General features: G+C 41.3%; 1 protein-coding gene across 1 annotated transcript in view; it reads right to left on the bottom strand.

The window, feature by feature from the left end:
• The window catches only part of enpp2 (ectonucleotide pyrophosphatase/phosphodiesterase 2), a 99,788-nt gene that overhangs the window by 22,243 nt on the left and 55,295 nt on the right, over positions 1-22,250 (bottom strand). Inside the window, exons 16-22 of the mRNA XM_072571208.1 lie at positions 20,222-20,349; positions 18,368-18,455; positions 12,867-12,954; positions 3,895-4,064; positions 2,090-2,138; positions 1,744-1,883; positions 530-665 (exon numbers count right to left, since the gene is read on the bottom strand). Coding sequence (XP_072427309.1) covers positions 530-665; positions 1,744-1,883; positions 2,090-2,138; positions 3,895-4,064; positions 12,867-12,954; positions 18,368-18,455; positions 20,222-20,349 — 799 coding nt within the window. The remainder of the gene's footprint in view (positions 1-529; positions 666-1,743; positions 1,884-2,089; positions 2,139-3,894; positions 4,065-12,866; positions 12,955-18,367; positions 18,456-20,221; positions 20,350-22,250) is intronic.

Here is a 22,250-nt window from a genome sequence, read left to right as displayed (position 1 = left end):
CAGCAGGTCAAGCAGCATCCAAGGAGCAGGAAAATCAATGTTTTGGGCAAAAGCTCTTCATCAGGAATGAGACTGTGAGTCTTGGGAGTGGAGAGATAAATGGGAGGGGGAGTGGGGCTGGGATAGCTAAGAGTGCAATAAGTGGATGGAGATGGAGGTGAAGGTGATAGGTTGGAAAGGAGGCTGAAGCAGATAGGTGGGAAGGAAGATTGACAGGTGGGACAGGTCATGAGAACAGTGCTGTGGTGGAAGGTTGGAACGGGGGTAAGGTGGGGGAGGGGGAATGAGGAAACTGGTGAAGTCCACATTGATGCCATGGTGTTGGAGGGTCCCGAGGCGGAAGATGAGATGTTCTTCCTCAAGGCATTGGGTGGTGAGGAAGTGGTGATGGAGGAGTGTACTTGGTGTGTACTTTGGATGAATAGTGGTAGACTTTCAGCTAAGTACTGTAGATTTATCAATGTTACGTTTTATCATTTATATTTATCAAATTGCCTTCAAAAAGGTTACAGAAAACAAGTGCACTTACTGGGAGGATAAAGAAATCCATAGGAAATGTGTCTGTCTGCTCTATAAGCTGAACAGGTTTGACTGTGAGTTGCAGAGATGCGTATATCAGGTCTCACACAGCTGTTCAGAAAGTCTGGAAGGTTAAACAGTTCCACCTGAAATTGGATGTGAAAGGCACTTTACAATGGTATCAATACGGCTTTCCATTTTGAAGATAATTTCAAGAAGTTCTTCCAACAAAAAAAGCGTTTACAAAAAAAAATCTCATTTTGTTTTGATCATCATAAAAAAAACAAATAATATCAAATGAACATCTGTATCAGGGCATTGTTGTCACAAGCACAACAAGACTGTGTTATAGGACCTGAAATTGTTGTGCTGGGCACTGTAGGTCACTGCCAGTTTCTACTGGGGCTTAATTCAGGCAGAAATCAGTCCGTCCTAGTCCCAGTCTGTGTAAGAGACAGGCTGAGCTGAGAGAAAGGACTCCAAACCTGAGTGTTTTCACAGACATGACCTGCACCTACACCCGGAAGGTTAGCAGAGTGATACACGAAACAAAAGCAGTGATAATAGACCTGGGCAGTAGCCTAGCAGATCCGACCAGTTCACATCCCCAACCTCCCCTACCTCCCCCCACCCCCCCCCACCACTCCCCCAACCTCCCCACCCCACCACAACACTGGGATTATCACACTAGAACACCTGGTCTCCTTAGTCAGGTGGATATCGCAAAATGCACACAAAGAGGTGGTCCTCTAGTCCCAAGATTATTCAAATATATGAACCCCGTCAATCATTCCTACTTTGCCAGGATCAATGCAAGAGAGATACAGGTGGGCACAACCAAGTGATTGTGCCTGCAGCTTTAGAACGCCTTTGACTCAAATGCATCATCCATTACAGTGGCTTAAAATAAGTCATTGTTTCAACATTATGATCCTGGATATTTTGTATTAATTGACATAAGAGAGACACTTGCCAAGCTGACTGGAATTATACATGCATTCTTGTAATTCAACAATAATTTGCCATTGTTTCTTTCCCACACTGCCATCCATAAAACTCCCCCAACATTCAATATGCTTTTGTATCCATAATGGTGCAGAGGTTTAGTATTAAGGAACAAAAAAACATATTTTAGTTCAGGAATGTTATTTCAATATTGAGAATGTCCAAAATTGATATCACTTGCAACACCCACAAATACTCTTTAAACTGCTGAGCACGAACCTGTTTTGGAACCGTGTATGAAGTCCACAGAGGCATTGAGAATGTCTCACTATATCCACTTACATAACCTTGATGATGTAAGATATAGTACTTAGTACGGTACAGAATACCAGGGCGACCATAAAGTAGATGCCTATTATCTACAGGGGAAACCAAGAATGCAATAGGATTAATATAAAAATAACATAGCAGCAGAAATTCAAAACAAAGACTGTAATTTTTTCAACTTGGAAAATTAACTACATTAATGAATAATTATGAGGCATTTTTGTTAATAGCTCTCTTTTGTTTCGTCAGTTTTATAATAATATTGAAATTGATGTACTTACAATTCTAAAAGCCTTACCTTCTATTCCCCTGTGCTGTAGGCGTTTGTTCAGCTCATCTCCTTTGTTCTAAGTTAATTAAAATGTATAAATGTCATTAAACAATAGATTTTAAAATGCAAATAAGCTAATAAGATTCTGCTGTATATCTGAGAATTTTATTATTCATAAACTTCAATTACTAGATGGCAGAACTATGTACAAAAAGAATCAAAGGCAAACCTTCCAATTCCATTTAACACAAGGTAAAGTGTATTGTGCAAAGGCCAGGCTAAAGAGGACACACTCATGAAGGCACTAAGCCATTAAGTCAAGACCCTTAACTCCCAGCATCACACAAATTGTGGAATAGTGATTCCAGTATGAATCCTGGTGGGAATGATGTGGAACTGAATTTCACATGGATGGGAGTTACTACTGGGACACTAAGCTGACATGAAGTGTTCAGCTTGGGAGGCTAGCCAAAGTCTGGGGGGGGGGGGGGGGTGCAGAGGGTGTTAGTTAGGGACAGATATGAAGCAGAGTTTCCACTTTGTTGTTGGTCGGGGGGGGGGGCAAAGGGTGGTGGGGATTGTACACCTGCATCTCCTTTATCACCAGTAAAGTCATTCCCAAATTAACTTCCCTGGGTTTCCTTCGGGTCAATTTTTCCTACCACTAGACTTCAGTCTGGCATCCATCATCATAACAACAATCCCAAATTAAAGTTGCATTGAGGTCAGGATGCCATCAGGAGGTCTTAACATTTCAATATTCACAAGGTCCTTGCTGCTACCTCAGACAATTGAAATGGTGACAGCAGAGATAGCATGTTGGGAATGCAGCAGGGAGCATCCCCCTGTCATTTTAGATCATAGCATTCCCCACAGGCAGGTGGGTTTAAAATCAGGACTTTCATTTCTCCAAGATTGGTCCATGTATTGACTATAGGAGTTGGGAGGTCATGTTGAGGCTGTACAGGACATTGGTTCGGCCACTTTTGGAATATTGCATGCAATTTTGGTCTCCTTCCTATCAGAAGGATGTTGTGAAACTTGAAAGGACTCAGAAAAGATTTACAAGGAATTTGCCAGGGTTGGAGGATTTGAGCTATAGGGAGAGGCTGAATAAGCTGGGGCTGTTTTCCCTGGAGTGACAGAGGCTGAGGGGTGACCTTATAGAGGTATATAAAATTATGAGGGGCTTGGTTAGGATAAATTGATGAAGTATTTTCCCTGGGGTCAGGGAATCCAGAATTAGAGGGCATAGGTTAAGGGTGAGAGAGGAAAGATATACAAGGGACCTTCCTGAAGAAGGGCTTATGCCCAAAACATTGATTCTCCTGATCCTTGGATGCTGCCTGACTGGCTGCGCTTTTTCAGCAACACATTTTTCAGCTCTGATTTCCAGCATCTGCAGTCCTCGCTTTCCCCTAAGGGACCCAGGGGCAACGTTTTCACACAGAGGGTGGTGCGGGTATAGAATGAGCTACCAGGGTAAGTGGTGGAAGCTGGTACAATTGCAGCATTTAAAAGGCAGCTGGATGGGCATATGAATAGGAATGGTTGAGAGGGGTATGGGCCAAGTGCTGGCAAATGGGACTAGATTAGGATATCTGGTCGGCATGGACGAGTTGGACTGAAGGGTCTGTTTCTGTGCTGTACATCTCTATGACTCTAAGATTAATAAATTGATGAATAAATGAAGGATTCTAATACTAACATGTTTTTAGTTGTATCGAGAGCTGTATCATTAAAGATATTCACAATAATTGACCAGGTCAAACATTATCTCAGCAGCTCCAAAATGAGCAAATGGTTTGAAAATGTAAACATTATTTTCTAACCCTCTCATCACATGTGCAACCCAAATCATTCTGAACTGCTGAAGCAGCTACAATATGGGATGGTTTAGCCACTTCATCTGGTATGGATGGTCTGAATGGGGGGTTCCGCAATATATGGTTCATGCTGCCATGGGTTCCATTGTTAGGAGCTGGTTTCAGTCCAAGAAGGTCTGAAAGTGAAAGAAAATATTGACTGGTGTAATTTTCATGTTAATAACACGTGGCAGCAAAACATATCATCAACCATTGAACAGACTTAAATAGATCTTCTCCAAGACTAATTTTCCTGGTAAATCTACATGAATTTCTCACATTCAAAAGCCAGACTGTACTGATTTGCATAGCTAAACTCAACTAGTTAGGGTCTGATATTGGATCTCTATTCTGATAAACTCATGCTTATTTTCAAAGCATTTCATAACCAACAAAAGATGATTACTGCACCTAAAAATCAGTCTAACTCCACGCAGACAAACAGTGGTTAAGGCCATTTTGCTAATCTTAAATGAAAAGAAAATGGGAATCACAGTGGATACTTTGCAGGACCTTTTGAAAGATAATTCGTGGGAATGCTGTCTTGTAAAATTTCATGCAGTGTGGCTAATTTGTAAGAAAAAATAGCATGTATTTAAAAGAAACATTTAAAATAGAAACAGAAGAATCCTACTCCAATATCTTTGACACCTTTAGTCTCTAGAAATCTTATAATGCTTTCTTAATTCAATGATTTTGCTTCTATAATCTTCTGTGGTGGAGAATTCAACAAGTTCACTACCCTCTTAATAAAGGAATTTCTCTTCATCTCAGACTCTGACCCCCCTGTTCTGGACCAGCCAAGAGAAGCATCATGTCCACATCCATCCTGTCCGAGCATTTCAGAATGTTATGTCCTTCAATTAAAACCCCTTTCATTCTTCTAAGTTCTAGTGAACACAGCCCAGTCAGGTCAATCTTTCCCCATACGACAAGCCTGCTGGAATCCATCTGCTGCATTCCCACCATAGAAAGTATATCTTTATAAGGCCAGGAGACCAAAACTGCAAACAATTCTCTTAGTAATTAATATTTTTTGTAAATATATTTATTAGCAAATTGTTTTAACTTTACAAACATAAAATTATTGAAAATAATCAATAACAAATATCAGTATAATAGAAAAAAAACACAAATTACAATACAACTACTATCTCCTAACTACTAACCTACCCTATAATACAAAGCAAACCCTAATACTGTGCAAAGCAACACCAAAAAAAAGAAAGAAAAGCAAAAAAAACTCAAAATACAGAACAACTATGCTTGGCGCAAAGCACCCAAACAAAGGAACGGGAGCATTTTATATATATCTGTATTAACTCAGGAGAGCCCCTCCAGGGCTCAGGGCTTGACAAATCTAATCATCCTGGTTAAACAAACGCCCTAGTTAAGATAACTGATAAATCTATATCCAAATAACTAAAGTAGGGCTGCCATGTCTTATAAAAAAATTGTCTGTTGTGTGATGCACCATGTTTGTAAAAAAGTCCAAGGGAATGTGCTCCATAATTAATTTCTGCCATCTCAGCAAGCCTGTTGGATTCTCAGACACACAATTCATCAGAATATTCTTCCGTGCACAGTGTGCAAGTATATTAAATAGTTTCTTCCCATGCCCGTCTAAAGATGGTAAATTTGGTAGACCTAAGAGGAGAGATATTGGGTCTACTTTGATTTCAGTCCTCAATCCCCTCCCTGTCTCTCCCACCACAGCGCTCCAATAAACACTGAGCCTGTGGCATGTCTAGAAGCAATGGGTAAGAGTACCTACACTTATTTTACATTTGGGGCACACTGGAGATGCCCCTTTTTTAAATTTCGCCAGACAGTCTGGTGCCAGATGAGCCCTGTGCAGAACTTTTAACTGCGTAGCACATGTCCTGTTACAGATTGAGATCTTTCGAGTATTCTCCCATATGTTCTCCTATGTTTCAGAAGAGATCTCCAATCTCAGCTCTTGCTCCCAGACCTCACATAACCGGTTAATATCATGCCAGGCCCTGCCACCCAGCAGGCGATAGAGGGCACTAACCGAAAGGGTGCTTGTGGAACGTAGCAACAACCTCTCTGTATCGGGCTTATAGGGTTTAGTGAGAAATGTAGTCTTCTTCTGGATGAAATCCCTAACCTGAAAAAAACGGAAAAGATCTCCGCTGGGCAATCCGTATTTGTGACTCAGTTGCTCAAAAGACATCATAACCTCCCCCTTAAACAAGTCTCCCAAACTAGAAACTCCTCTCGCTGCCCATTGTTTGAACCCTGAGTCCATCATCCCTGGTCGGAACCCTGGCATGCCAACTATAGGTGTAAGTGGTGAAGTCTTGGATAAGCAACCCTCACTCTGATGCATCACCCTCCATGCTCTGACTGTACTAATGACAATGGGGTTCCGGCAGTGGTCCATAACTGTTCTCATCTTATCCATGAACAACAGATTAATAAGAGGGCACTTTGCCTGGGAGGCCTCGATATCCAGCTATATTGAGTTTGGATCATTACCTATCCAATCGCAGACAAAGGACAGCAGGGAACTCAATTGATACCTCCTGATGTCTGGGAAATCAACTCCTCCCCCTCCTTGAGGCAACTGTAATTTAGTAAGTTTGATGAAGGGCCACTCACGATGCCAGACAAAGGAACCAAACCATCCCATAAGCTTCTGCAGCATTGACCTGGGAAACATTATTGGGAGCATACTCATGGGATAAAGCAAACGAGGAAGAACATTCATCTTAATGAGAGATTTTCGGCCCAGCCATGAAATTGGAAGAGCCTCCCATCTCTGAAGATCTCGCCTAATATTGTCAAGCAAGTGAGCAAAGTTAATCCAAAATAACAGATCAAACTTGGGGTAATAAAAATGCCTAGGTATTGGAACCCTGCCCATGACCATTTAAAAGGGAACTTAGGGCCACCTTCAACTTCTGGTATATCCTTAAGGTTCCCCAAAGGCATAGCCTCTGATTTTACAAAGTTAATCTTATGTCCTGAAATAGCCCCAAATGAATTGATACATTGTATCAAATGGGGTACGGAGGTCACCGGGTTTGATAAAAACAGAAGGACATCATCCGTGTACAGTGTAATCTTGTGTGCCCTCGATCCCACTTCCAGGGCGGTTATGTGGATGTTCTGATGAATAGCCTGTGCCAGCGGCTCTATCACCAACGTAAACAACAATGGTGAGAGGGGGCAGCCTTACCGACTACCCCTACCAATCCTAAAATTCCCAGACTTCACGCCGTTGGTAATGACCACGGCTAGAGGGTGGCAATATAAAACCTCTACCCACCTCGCAAAAACTCCACCCAACCCAAACTGTTCTAAGACATAGAAAAGATACGGCCATTCCACCTGGTCAAATGCTTTTCCTGCATCTAAGGAAATCACCAACCCCTGAATCGATCGTTGCTGACAAACTTGGAATACATTCAGCCACCTTCTAATATTATTAGAGGACCTACGGCCCCTTATAAAGCCTGTCTGGTCCTCTTTAATAATATGGGACAACACCCTTTCCAATCTCAGTGTCCAATCTTGGACAGAAACTTGAAATCTTAATTTAATAGAGAGATGGGCATGTATGAGGTACAATCCTCAAGAACCTTCCCTTTCTTAAGAATTAGGGAAATATTAGCTTCTCTCAAAGATGGTGGTAGGCGTTAACACATATAGGAGTGATTGTACATCTCCAACATCGGCCCTGATAGAATCCCTATAAACTCCTTATAAAACTCACCTGGGAGACCATCAGGGCCAGGCGCTTTCCCACTCTGATGTTGCCTAGCTGCCTCCTGTATTTCCTGAACTGTCAAGGGGGCATTAAGGAGAGAAGCCTGTTCCAAGGTTACCCCTGGGAGGTCCAGGTTCTTAAAAAGCTCTCCATTTTAGTCCTCCTGTCCTCGCAACCTTCAGACTGATACAATTCAGAGTAAAAGCTCCGAAAAGCCTCATTTATCCTAGTCAGGTACATTAAATACTTCCCTGGCCTATCCCCATATTTGAACAGCCTTTGTCTAGCAAAAGCAAGTTCTTTCTTTGTGTTTTGTGTCAGTATTGAATTCAAGGCAGCTCGGAGGGCTGTGATCTGCTGTAGCTTAGTCACCGATACCGCACAAAATATGCCACCTCGGCGGCTTTCAACTGCGTCTCAAGTAGACGCTGCTGTTCCCCCTTCCGTTGTTTCCGGCTAGCCGAATAGGAAATAGCTAATCCCCTAGCAAAGGCCTTAGCTGTCTCCCATAGCATAGATGGACTACTAGCCGTGCCTGAGTTGATAGTCAAGAATTCCTGAAACTCCTTCAAAAAGTATTCCACAAAGTTGAAATCCTTAAGGAGAAAAGGGTCCAAACGCCAGTGCCGCAAACCTAGCCCCTCACTCTTGGCCTTAACCTCCAAATACACTGGAGATATCAGAGATAGCTATACTCCCAATTTTACAACTCATAATCGAATCCAGAAGGGCCAAAGGAGCCAGAACGAGGTCAATCCTTGTGTGACATTTATGTGGGTTTGAAAAAAAGGTGAAGTCCCCGCCGGTAGGGTGAAGACATTTCCAAATATCCACCGGTCCCAACTCATCGCATAAGTCAACCACCTGCTTGGCCTGTGAAGAAATAGTTGGTGGTCCACAAGGCATCCTGTCCACTGTTGGATCCAAAAGACAATTAAAATCCCCCCACCCCCCTATAATAATGTGCTGTGTTCTAAAAGCACTCAACTTAGAGAAAGCATTAATCAAAAATTTGAGGGAATGTGCCAGAGGACAGTAGACGTTTAAGATGCCATATTCCTCCCCATGTATCAGGGCTTTAAGTATCACAAACCCTCCCTGCTCATCTTTCACCTGCTCTAATAATGTGAACGGAAGATTTTTCTGGATAAGTATCACCGCTCCCCTACTTTTAGTAGTAAAGGATGAAAAGAATACCCAGTAATAACCCCCCTGTTGTAATTTCAGGTGTTCCCCATCATCAAGATAAGTTTCCTACAACAAAGCGAGATCAACCCTTTCCCTCTTAAGGCTGGAAAGCACTTTTTTCCTTTTAACAGGTGAATCACTTCCCTTAATGTTCTAGGTGCACCATTTAATAAGACACTTAGGCATATCCCCTTTCAGAGACCCTTGAACCCCTGGGAGGTTAGAACCCTACTTACAAAGTGCCGAGCATAAGTAAATAAAGACTCACAGATTCGAAGAACTATATACAAAAACTACTCTATCATAACTATAAACAACTTTTACTACCAAAAATCTACAACAAAAAAAAACTATAAAACCTCGAATGGAAGACTCTTTCCCCTGCCCGTACGGGGCACTCACCCTACCCATCCCCTCCTTTACAGCTCCTTCAAACATGGACTGTGCCTCAGCCTTAGGCCAGAAAAAAAACAAAGAGATGATCCTTAAATTAACAGAAAAAAGACCAAGTCAGGATGAGCACGCCACCCATCCCTGGCTTCATGACACCCATATTTGTGACTAAAAGAGAAACCGAACAAACAAACAAAAGGGGGAGAGACAACAAAGAACATCCACAAAATTTCCGATCAGAAAATCCAGTTATTTAAAAAATGGAACAACTTATTCCAAGGTCTTTTCCCCACTTTCCAAAAAGGAAATTATTAGGGAGAAAGAAAGGAATTTACAAAAAGGAAGGGAAAACATGGAGAAAGATAGAAAAGAGAACAAACATTAACCGTATTCTTCAGGCCAATCCATCTATTTCAAAGTGTCTACAAAGTTTTTCGCTGTATTTGCTGAGTCAAATGTATAAACTGAGTCCTCGAGGCTGAAATGGAGCACTGGATGCCCAGGTTCCTCAGCCTCTTTTTAACCTCTTTCGAATTACAGCTACAGAGAAATCCTGGAAAAACATGATTTTCGACCCCTTATACAGCAGTGCCTGAGGATCTTTTCCCAAGGATCTGGAAGCTTCTATGACTTTTTTGCTTATCCTTTTGGGAGTGGAAGTGAATGAGGACCGAGTGGGGGTGCTGCACCAGCTCTGACCTGTGCACTGTAACCCGATATGCCCTTTCAATCTGTAGCCCGCTAGACTCGATGTGAAGGCCCAAAGACTTCGGCAGCCAGTTTTCAAAGAAGCTGACTGGCTGCTCACCTTCCTCACCTTCAGGGAGCCCAACAATTTGGAGATTTATCCTCTGACCTCGATTTTTGAGGTCGTTGATATGGTCTCGCAAGGCCCGCACCTCTCGCTCCAGCACCTGGATCCAACTGGATGAGGACTCCATTGCAGCTTCCGCTGCCTTAGTTTCGACCCTCCACCTCCTCCAGCCTCTCCCTGAGGCCCTGGATCTCCTGCTCATGTTTCTGCAGCATGGATGCAATAGGTTGGACCTGGGCACGAATCTCCCCACGGATTTCCTCAATTGCAGCCGCAACTCTCTCTCCATTGCCGCAGCCAATTTCTGAGAGTCTGTCAGGTCCCCGGGGGGGGGGGTCAGGAGAGGCTGCTGCTGCTGCTGTCTCTGGTGTTGTAGGTGCTGCAGGTGAGTGTCCTCCCTGCTACTGTTTGCTTGTTCCTTTTCCCTTTGGCATCCTTCCCACTCCCAAATATTAACAAATACGTGTTCTGTAAGGTTTTAAACTAATAATTCCGCCACATAAGTTGGCCAGGGATGGCAAAAAACACCAGTATGTTTTGGCTGTTGGGCAGAGCTGTCCACAGCAGTTCTATAGAATCGCCGCCATCTTGCTGAGTCCCATAATTAGTATTTTTAACCACTCTCAGTTATTAACTTGGATTCCTACTACTTTAAGTTTAACTGGCAGCCTTTTACTCATAACATTGCCCAATTGGTTTTCGCAGCCAATGTACAACACAGGAGATATCTGCATTTTCTGAAGAAGTGATATGAAGCCAAGTGGGAGCATTTGCCTGCAAGTGGAACATGTGCAGACACCATCTACCTAGTTTGATACAACACATTTTGCATGTACAGTTGTAAGGGATTTAAACATCACACAAATACTACAACACAGCGATGGGCCATTCAACCCAACCTGAAAGCTACGGCTTGGCTACATGGCCTTCAATACAGATCCTATGGTCCGTCCATGGTGGAGACCTGGCGAATTAGATTAGATTTTAGATTAGATTACAGTGTGGAAACAGACCCTTCGGCCCAACAAGTCCACACCGACCTGACGAAGCGCAACCCACCCATACCTCTACATTTACATCTTACCCAACACTACAGGCAATTTAGCATGGCCAATTCACCTGGCCTGCACCTCTTTGTGACTGTGGGAGGAAACCGGAGCACCCGGAGGAAACCCACGCAGACACGGGGAGAACGTGCAAACTCCACACAGTCAGTCGCCTGAGGCAGGAACTGAACCCGGGTCTCTGGCGCTGTGAGGGAGCAGTGCTAACCACTGTGCCACCGTGCTGCCCTTAATTAGCATGGAGGTTTTAAGAGAAAAGGGGAATGGGGACCTTGGGTTGCTATGAGTTGGCATAAGACTATAACAGGCCATGTGTGGGATCATGAATTACCATAGATTGACATTTAGTATACTGGCTATATGTTATCATGGAATGAGTAGGGTCACAAATTGGCATTAAATTAACATGGGGATAAAAGGGGCCTTGAAGATGAGTGGGAAGTTGTGGGTTGGCACTAAGTTGACATTGGGCCGTTGGGGAAATGTGGAGTGGATAGAGGAATTTTGGTAATCATGCGGTGTGAGTGGGAAGCTGAAGGTTAAGGGTCTAACTGCTTTTGTTATAAATGGAACAACATTTCAGAGCACAAAGGTGGGCCTTTACATTATCTCCCTTGGCGTTTGACAGCCTCTGTAGCTGCTTGAAAACTGTTTCCAGGGACAGCTATCCCAATTCCAGTACTTGCCGTCAAGCAGTGAGAATCCTGTGCCTCAACATTATTTAACCAAAGATGGTTTCGCCAAGCCAAGAAATTTCCCAATTCTTCATACCTGCCATGGAAATGAAAACCTGGATCCTAGTCTCAAGATGCTGAAAAGAGTCTGAACTATGACAATATTTACATCACAGCAATAGGCTATTCAACCCAAGTCTATGCCAGTGTTTATAACCCTCATAAGCCTCCTCCCACCCTACGTTATTTCATTCTGTTAATATTCCCTTCTGTCCTTTTCACCCTTATGCATGCTACTCGTCTCACATATCTAATGTGGTATTAAATATCACATTCTATCCACTCTCCGTGTAAAGGAGTTTTTCCTGAGCTCCTTATTGAATATTAATGCCTTAATTTATACTTATGACCCCGAGGATTTGGTCACTCCACAAGTGGGAACATCTTCTTTCAATCTATACTGCCTAATGCCATCAGGCTTATAGGTCGCTATCAAGTCACCTCTCAGCCTTCTATATTTCACAGAAAAAAGCCCCAGACTCCTCGTGGTTTGCTAACAGGCATACCCTCTTCTTCATCTGATGTCCCATTTGCTACAACAATGCTAGTGAACCACAGCCAAATCATTCAGCTTGAGATGATATAGCAATTACAATTTGAGTAGGAATGGAAATGCCATCAGTGAAAAGCCAAACAAGAAATGGTTCAAAGTGATCTGTCTGGCAGAATGTGAAGGGCTGAGAAGCATTCATGGTGATTAAGCAAAGTGCAGCTGAAAGATCAAGGTTAAGGGGTGATCATTGATATTTTGTTGTCTTTTAAAAATCAAACGAAATTATTTTATCATGTACATGCAGCTCATTTGGCAATTGTTCATTAATTTCATCACCTTATACACATTTTTTCCTGAAAGTTGTAACATTTAGCTTTCAGTCCATGTTTAATGTTAATATATAGAAATATTTCTACAGAGTACACCAAGAAACCAATGACTAGTTACAAGTTCAACATAAGATGTAATTATACTATTAGGAAATAACTTATTTTTACATATACTGGAAAGAACTTACCACACATAACATTATACAGTTCAATATTTTCAAATGGTGGAACCTTGGTTTTAAATTTGAAACTAGGTCCATAGCCGATGAAAACAGTCTAAAGAAGCAATAAAACAAGACAAGAAAAATTAATGCATCAAATTATAGCACAATGATAACACATGCAAAGCATAAAAACATAAAATTCATTGTCAATGTGCAAGTAGGGTGACAACATACTGATAAGCTCCTCATTTCAGTCAAGCTATCACAGTCATCAGTAGATTTAACAAGCAGCTCAGCATGAACTTTAAAGATCAGGTGTTAGGTCCACTTGAATTGCTATTGTAAGAGAAATAAAGGTACCTTGTAGTAGAGGCAAAAGGTGAGGATCTGGTTGCCTGCTTGGCCTCACACTCATAAAATGGAAGAATATGAGTAGCAATTATGAAATATAGTTTAAAGATCACCCACTTCTCCAAATAGTTAGTTCAATATAAGCACTGTACAGGGAAATTACTGATTGAATTTTAATGGGTGGAGTTTGACCTTTCTCATTTACATTGTTCAAATTTATTTTTGGTGGGAGGTTGTGGCAGTCATGAAATTAGGAATCAGGGAGAGTGTGACAGATGAAGGAAGCCCATGAGTTCCAGTCTTAGATCATTATTCCCACTGGGATTATACAGTTCCTGCACATATTGAATAAAATGGCGTAACTCTCATGTGTGATTCTTAACAAGGTGCATTCCTAATATTAAAAACATCAGTTCAGTTCTCTAAGAGAGATGATCTTGTTTTCAAGAATTTGACATTTTATTCTGATCAAATAGTTATTCTAAAGCAGAATGATCTACAGTAGTAAAAAGACAAGTTGTTGAGATTTGTTTTGGTTTAAATTAAGTTTGAATACAAAACATTCTTTGGGAAAGAATAATCAATTTCTTCCACTTCATAAATTCTGTTAAATATCAGTGGGAAAATCCATTACACAAATCTAACATGTTCATGTAGACAGCAGACAATTTTATACAATACAATACAGCACAGGAACAGGCCCTTCAGCCCACCACCAGCCTGCACTGATTCCTAATCCTTATTTAGAAACACTACTTATTGCTCAAATGTGGTTTCTATCCCTCTATTTGCCTCCCATTCATGTGTCTGTCAAGATACATCTTAAACATTGCTTACATGCCTGCTTTTACCACCTCCACTGGCAGTGTGTTCCAGGCACCCAACACCATCTGTACGAAACATTTTTCACACAGTTCTCCTCTAAACATTTCCCCTCTCACCTTGAACTTGTGCCCTCTTGTAGATGAGCTTTCCACTCTGGGTAAAAGACGACAACTATCCACCCTATCTATGCCTTTCATAATTTTGTCGTCCTCTGTTTGGTCACCCCTCAGCCTCCATCTTTCCAGTGAAAGCAATCTGAGTTTATCCAACCTTTTCATATAATTAGAACCCTCCAAACTGGGGACCAATTGGTAAGCCTTCTCTACACCCTCTCCAAAGCATCCACATCTTTCAGGTATTGTGGTAACCAGAACTGCAAGCAATATTGCAAATGTGGACTAAACAGGTTTTTATACACCTGTAACATAACTTTTATATTTGATACATTGAAGGCAAGTGTGCTGTATGCCTTCTCAACCATCTTACCCACCTGTGTTGCCACTTTCAGGGATCTGTTGACCTGTACACCCACATCCCTCTGTATGTCAATGCTCCTAATGGTTCTACCATTTATTGTATAATCCGCACCTGAATTTGATCTTCCAAAATGTATCAACTCACATTTGTCCAGATTAACCTCCTTCTGCCATTTCTCTGCACAAATGTGCGACCTAGCTATATCCTGCTGCATCCTTTGATAATCCTCCTCACTATCTGCAACTTCACCAATTTTGGTGTCATCCACAAACTTACAAATCAGATAACCTACATTTTCCTTTAGATCATTTATATATATATTACAAACAACAAAGGTTCCAGCATTGATGCTACAGAACACCACTAGTTACTGATTCCATTCCGAAAAGCACCCTTCCACCACTATTCTCTGTCTTCTATGACCAAGCCAGTTCTGTATCCATCCAGCCAGCACACCCCAGATCTATTGAGACTATATCTTTTGTATCAGCCTGCCGGAAGTACCTTATCATGTCTTACTAAAGTCCATGTAGACAATATCACTGCCCTTCCCTCATCAAGCATTCTTGTCACGTCCTCAAAAAACTCAGTCATATTGGTGAGACCTGGTCTACCTCACATAAACCCACACTGCCTATAACTAACAAGACAATTTGTTTCCAACTGTGAATAAATCCAGTCTCTCATTAAGTTTTCCAACAGCATCTCACCACTGACATCAAGCTCACCGGCCTGTAATTACATGGATTATCTCTGTCTCCTTTCTTAAACAAAAGGAACAACATAGGCCATTCTCCAGTCCTCTAGAACCTCACCTGAGGCCAAAGAAAATGTGAAGATATCTATTAAGGACCCATTTATTTCGTTCCTTGCCCCCCACAGTATCCTGGGATAGATCCCATCTGGCCCTAGGGACTTGTCTACCTTCATTATGTTCACCTGCCCAAGAGTATTCACACACCTCTCCCTCACCTCAACATTCCTCATGTCCCTCTCTTTGGTGAATACTGAACTCATTAGGGATTTTACCCATTTCCTCTGGCTCCACACATAACATCCTTCTTTTATCATTGAGTGAGCATACTCTTTCCCTTGCTACCCTCTTGCTTCAAATATATGTGTAAAATGCCTTGGGATTCTCTTTAACTTTGCTAGCCAAAGACATTTCATGTCCCCTTTTAGCATTCCTAACTCCCCGTTTAAGCTTCTTCCTCCTTTTTCTATATTTTCAAGGATTCATCTGTTTCTAGTTGCCTAGACCTAAGGTATGCTTCCATTTTTTTAAATTGATCTGCTAATTTTTGTTGTCATCCAAAGTTCCTGTCATTCCTGTCCTTCATTTTCACAGGAACATGCCTGTCCTGCACTGTAATCAACAAGTCTTTAAAAGACTCCCACATGTGGATTTACCCTCAAACATTCTCTCCCAATCCATAATCTCCAGTCCTTGCCCAATTTGATTATAGGTGGTCTTCCCGCAATTTAATACCTTTGTCCTAGGTCCACTGTTGTCCTTATCCACAATGGTCACGATTCCAAAACTGCTCCCCCGCTGAAACTTTGATTAACGGTTGGGCTCATTTCCCAATACCAGATCCAGAATGGCCCCCTACCTTGTCGGACTATCCACATACTGTTTAAAAAAAAACACCTGGACACACCTAACAAATTGCTCTCCATGCAAATCCCCATTACTAAGGGAGTCCCGGTCAATATGCTGCAAGTTAAAATCACTGACCACAATAACCCTGTCATTTTCACATCTTTCCAGAATGTGAATACATATCTCTTCCTCTACCTCCTGCTGGCAGCTGGGATGTCTGTAGTGCAATCCCAGCATTGTGACTGCACCCTTCCTATTCCTGAGCTCTACCTATAATGCTTTGCTGTAAGATCCCTAACTAGTAATGCAACCTCCCCATTTCTTTTGCTTCTTCCTCTATCTCATCTAAAACATCAATATCCTGGAGCATTAATCTGACCATCCTCTCCCTCTTTCAAACATGTCTCTGTGATAGTAACAATATCATACTTGCATGCATTAAGTCAGGCTCTAAGTTCATCTGTCTTACCTGTTTTACTTCTTGCATTGAAGCAAATACAGGTCAAACCTCCAGTTCTGCTGAGCCCAGCAACCTCTCACTGACTGCTCGTCCTCTGAGCTATGTGTTGCCTTAATCTTAAACTCTTTCCCAGTCTCTATACTTATTGACCTGCTGCTCCAGACCCCACCTCTCTGCCACACTAATTTAAACCCTCCATAGTGGCACTATCAAACCTACCTAGCAAATTATTGGTGTTCCTCCAGTTTAGGTGTAACCTGTCCCACTTGTACAGGTCCCACCTTCCCTGGGAAACATCCCAATGATCCACATATCTGAAACCCTCCCTCCTACACTAGCCCATTTGCCACGTGTTCAACTGTACTATGTTTCTGTTCCTAGCCTCAGTAGCACGTGGCATGGGAAGTAATCCTGAGATTACCACCCTACCTTTTAGTTTATTACCTAACTCCCTGAATTGTCATTGCAGGACCTTGTCACTCTTCCCACCTATGTCTCTTGTGCCAACATGGACAACGACTTTTGTCTGTTTATCTTCTCATTTCAGGATGCCCTGTACCCACTTAGAAATATCCATGACCCTGGCACCAGGTAGGAAACGTACCACCCTGGATTCTGTCTTGTAACCGGAAAAGCACCTATCTGTGCCCCTGACTATCAAATCTCCAATTCCCATTGCTCTACTACACTTGGTGCTTCCCCTCTGTACAGCAGGGCCAACCATGGTGCCACTGCTCCGACTGCTGATGCCGTCACCTGATGGGCCATCCCCCCATAGTACCCAAAACGGAATACTTGGTTGACATTTATCTTTATGAATAACTTCAAGAAAGCTCCTGTATAAGCTGTGTTAAAGATGGCTACCACTTTGGTAGTGAATTTTTATGCAAGACAGAAGATGAAAATAAAAGGAAAGGGAAAGGGAAGGAAAATTTTGTATGCCGTTCCTCTCTCCCCTTCTTTTAGAACACATCTGACTCTGAGATAGCATATTGCTCGTGTTGAAATTTGACATCAGTACTTCTATCCAAGCACTGAAACCAGTGAGGCCAATACTATATCCAGTGATCAGTTAGGGGAGGTGATGGCAGAGTGGTATTATTGTTGGACTGTTAATCCAGAGACCCAGGTAATGTTCTGGGACAATGTTTCGAGTCCCAACACCATGAATTTGAATTCATTAAAGAAAGATCCAGAACTAAGAATCTAATGATAACCATGAATCCGTTGCTGATTGTCAGGAAAACTCATCTAGTTCACTAATGTCCTTTAGGGAAGGAAACTGCAATCCATATCTGTTCTGGTCTACATGTGACTCCAGACCCACATGTGGTTGATTTTTAACTGCCCTCTGGGAATTAGGGATGGGTGATAAATGTTGGTCTAGTCAGCAACACCCCCATCTCATGAATAAGTATTAATAAGAAAAATACAACCAAAGGTTATATTTCTATGAAGAACTACAGATATTATTTTATTTGTATGTTCTGGGTTGCTGTTTGCCTAATGCCATGCTTCCAATGCCAGCTCAAACAAATAGATAAATCAAAAACACAGAGAGGTAGTTATGGAAGGAGGTCTTATGAGGACCACGTGTGAAAGAGACATAATTAAAGTTGTCCATACAGAGCAAAACTCCATACATGGATAATTATGGAAATGCCTCTACAGCATAAACTATTCAGAATGAAGATAGAAAACAAAAATAATGCAGAAGAGTACCATCATGTGATATGACATGTTCTAAAGTTAGAGTTGAAGGAGTAGTTGAAGAGTAAAACATTCCAAACAAATCTGCACAATTCCTACCTGCATACTATTAATTTTATTATCATAGCCATGGTCGCCTTGAAAATTGCATTTTCCTGAGAGCTTTCTGGTAACTTCCATTGGTTTCCTGAAAGCAGAAAGGGAAGTTAACCTATGATTTTTTTTAAAGCACAAAATAAAATACATTAAACATATGGAGATCAAATGGCCTGCAGTAGCATTTTCTGGTCATGTAACTTCCTGTATGAATGGTTCATTGTATTATTTAACATAATATAAATCAAAAGCAATAATGCAGATTTTGTCTATTTCTTGATTACAAGACATTTTGCAGAATGGGACTTACTCCTCAATGCAAACACTCACTCACATTAGATTTGTGTTCTTCTTCTATACTAATTTCAAAATACCATATAAAATGATATTTCTATATATTGAATTCTGTCCAAAGAAAGATACAGAGGAACATCTCTCTGATATTCATCAAAACAATAGTGCCCATATGCTAACTTGAACCAAGTCCCATTCAATCATCAGTCAGTTCACTGACCTTTATTGGTGCACAGTTAATTAATACTTAGATTTTAAAATACTCATCCATGTTTTAAAAGTCTTCCCTGGCCTCATGCCTACTGACATCTCTAATCTCCCCCAGCCCCAAAAGCCTCTAGGATGTCTGCAAGCCTCCAATTCTGGCCTCTTTAACAATGTTCCCTCACAGCTACTCAGAGGGTCAATGCACAATGGACCCATTGACCACCAATTCTAGAAGTTCCTGTCTTGCATAGACTTTGCAGGCTCATACAGCAGCCCAAAAAATTAGAGGGAATGTAGTACTTGAACATTCCTGATTTTAACCACTTCATCACAGACCTAATGCCTGTCACAGTTATCTGCACCCCCTTCCCTCCCCGTCCTATTAATATAACACAGTTCAGGAGTTGGGCTGGAAGGCTGTTTTATTTTACATATTGCCCAGCTCAAATCGCACTTGCAGGGAGCTACAATATTCAACTCAAGGAAGTGTCAAAATTACCACACCATACATGTGGTCAGTTTTATTTCACAATGTAAAATTGCCTGTAACTTATGAAAAACATTAAAGGTGCCAACATAATTTAATCTAAAAGCATCAGACAATGTCAAATCATCAGGGTACAGGGCCCACGTAGATTTTATCTGAACAGGGAGTAATTTTGTGAACAAATATATATTGTAGTCCATACAAAAGTGAAAATATTGCAAATAGCAGTTTAAAAAACAGCTCAAATTATACTGAAGGTAATATAGAAAACACATAATAGCACCATCATAGTTTACAGGGGAGTATATAGGAAGTAAGAGACTGATATTCTAAACTCTCACAATCCAAAATCTGTACACAATGTAGTGTAAGAATTATAGCCAAATTTTGGATATTCACTTACAGAAAAGAATTAAAACTTTTCAAGGAGTACTAACTCCATGGTGGTCAAACATTTACCATAAAACAGAAATAAGCAGGCTATGTTTTAAGTGTACAACAACAGAGTGCACTGGTCAAAAAAATAGTGTGGCAGCATCTGTGGAGAGAAAAACAAATTTAACATTTTGAATCCAGTGACCCTTCTTCAGAAGTCTAGACTGGAAACATTGAAATAAAGCAAAACTGCAGATGCTAGAGATCTGAAACAAAAACAGAAAGTGCTAGCGAAACTCAACAGGTCCGACAGCATCCATGGGAAGAAAGCAGAGTTAACATTTCAAGTCCAGTGACTCTTCATCAAAACATTAGTTCTGTTTGTCCCTTTACAGACACTGCAAGACCTATTATATTTCTCTAGCAGTGTTTTTGCTTCAAATATCCAGTAGTTGTGTTAGTATTTATGCTACAAGTGTTATTTATTTAAGTACCTTGCTATCTGCCACTTCCTCTCTACCATTAAATGGACATCTTCAATTCTTCTATTGTTGGCATAATGTAAACGTTTTGGGAGGTTCATCTTCAAATACGGCTTGAAATGCTGATCTGGTTTTTTACACTAAAAAACAATTGAAATTGAGCAAAATCTATAGCATAAAGATAAAAAAAATGCTTACAATGCTTTATCAGTAAGTTACAGTTGCTTTGGAGTATGAATTATTGGTCATTTGTGAACAGTGAAAACTGCAAAATCAAATTAGCTCATTAGACATGGCTCTTGCACTCAAGGTAAGACAGAATCAGGCACTGTGCAGGTGACACTGGAACAACATCATATTGTCACATGTACATTTCTTACCTTATATATTAGTAGATCCAAAATTTTACAAATTTAGATTTGTACAAATTAACAGCAGCAAATAAGGAAATTTATATTCCAGAGCACAATCAGTTTTTAAATATTTACTGTAATGATGGTGCACCAACACACTGCACCACAGAGTGTGGCAAATGGTTTTCTATACATCAGTTCCTACACTGCTGATTCACCGTAAGGAGACTCTAAACAGAGAGGAAGATGTGATGTAGAAAGAGCCAGACAATCAAGTTTTGTTCATCTTTCAGGTTGCAACCTTATCAGGCTCTGAATGTTGTGGACTATGCCAAGGTGAGTGGTAGAATTTGGTGGGATGTTTGGTGAATTTCATGTCTCTGTTGAGCTTATCTCATCACATTTTGTACACATTCCTCAGGCAGCTTAACCACATTCTTGCCAGGCAATTGTGAGCTCCCATCTGTAATCATTATTGCTTGTTAAACACATCGCTCATAGTCCGACTTGTCATGGGTTATGATCTTACCAACCTCACTGTACAAACTAGCTGTTCGAAAAACCCAACACGGAAACCAGAGTGGACTCCACGCAACCTCAGACCTGCGCTGGCATGGTCTGATATACTGCTGGCCCTGGGGCAGGAGGAAGTCCCACCTGTGCACCAGCTCCCTGCCCACAAACTGGGGGACAATTTTCCTCTGTCTAGCTGGGAAAATGTCAGGAACCATGCAGGACAACTGTGGACTGACAGCACTTGTCCAGGTGCACAAATGGGCTTTGAAAGATGGTGCTGGCGCCAGGGATGCTGGTCAATTCTGGGATCTCCAGTGAGAGCTCCAGGAACAGCATGTGGTAAAATGGGGTATAAACCAGATGTAATGCTCACCATAAGGAGTGGAATATCAATTAATGCAGTGAGTTTGCTAAGATACGGCGAGAAAATTCACTGGGCCTCGTGGTCAGAATCACTATCAAAACTTGACACACTCTAACTTAGCCAAAAAAATCAATAAGTTTCAGCCTGTGATGGTTTATTCCAGAGCAGCATTTGTGAAATTTTGTGATCTGGCCTTATAAAATCCCCACTGTAATGGGTATTATGTGGTCAAAAGCGACTAACACATTAAGGGAAAAATATTTTCTAAAAAAATCAAGATCTGCTATTTGACACTTTTTAAAAGCTCACCCCACCTTGGTAAAAATATTTGCCAAATGATGGCCCAAAGCCATTTTCCTAATAATCATCACTTTAGAAAATGGGAAAAATGGTGTGTCTCAAGATCAGATTTACATACTTTGGTATCATGCTGCTGGGACTTGCCATGTTTAGAAGGTGTAACTTGGTTCATTTTTACTCAAAGTTTGCTTTAGGTTAGTGAACATGTAAATTCTGGCCCTGTTGGCATGGATTCAACTGGCTGGTTTATCATCCAAGGAATTTTGATACAGCCTGAACCATGAGGGATTGTGGGCTGGGGAGAATGGGTCCAAATGAAACAGTGACCTTAGGAATCAAAACAATCTGAACATGAATCAACCTGAATTTCACCTGGAAGTCTCACAATGGCAGAGGTTCCTGCCAGGCCACGTGCCCATACTTTGGCTGGAGAATAGGCATTTGCCAAGGATTAATTAGAGAGGAGAAATAATTTTAAAAATCTAGAAAATATATTGGGGAAGTGAGC

Source organism: Chiloscyllium punctatum, chromosome 5 (assembly GCF_047496795.1).
Source record: "Chiloscyllium punctatum isolate Juve2018m chromosome 5, sChiPun1.3, whole genome shotgun sequence".
In the NCBI taxonomy this organism is placed as follows: Eukaryota; Metazoa; Chordata; class Chondrichthyes; order Orectolobiformes; family Hemiscylliidae; genus Chiloscyllium; species Chiloscyllium punctatum.
Note: the sequence above shows the minus strand (reverse complement) of the source record. Positions and strands in the feature narration are given on the sequence as shown.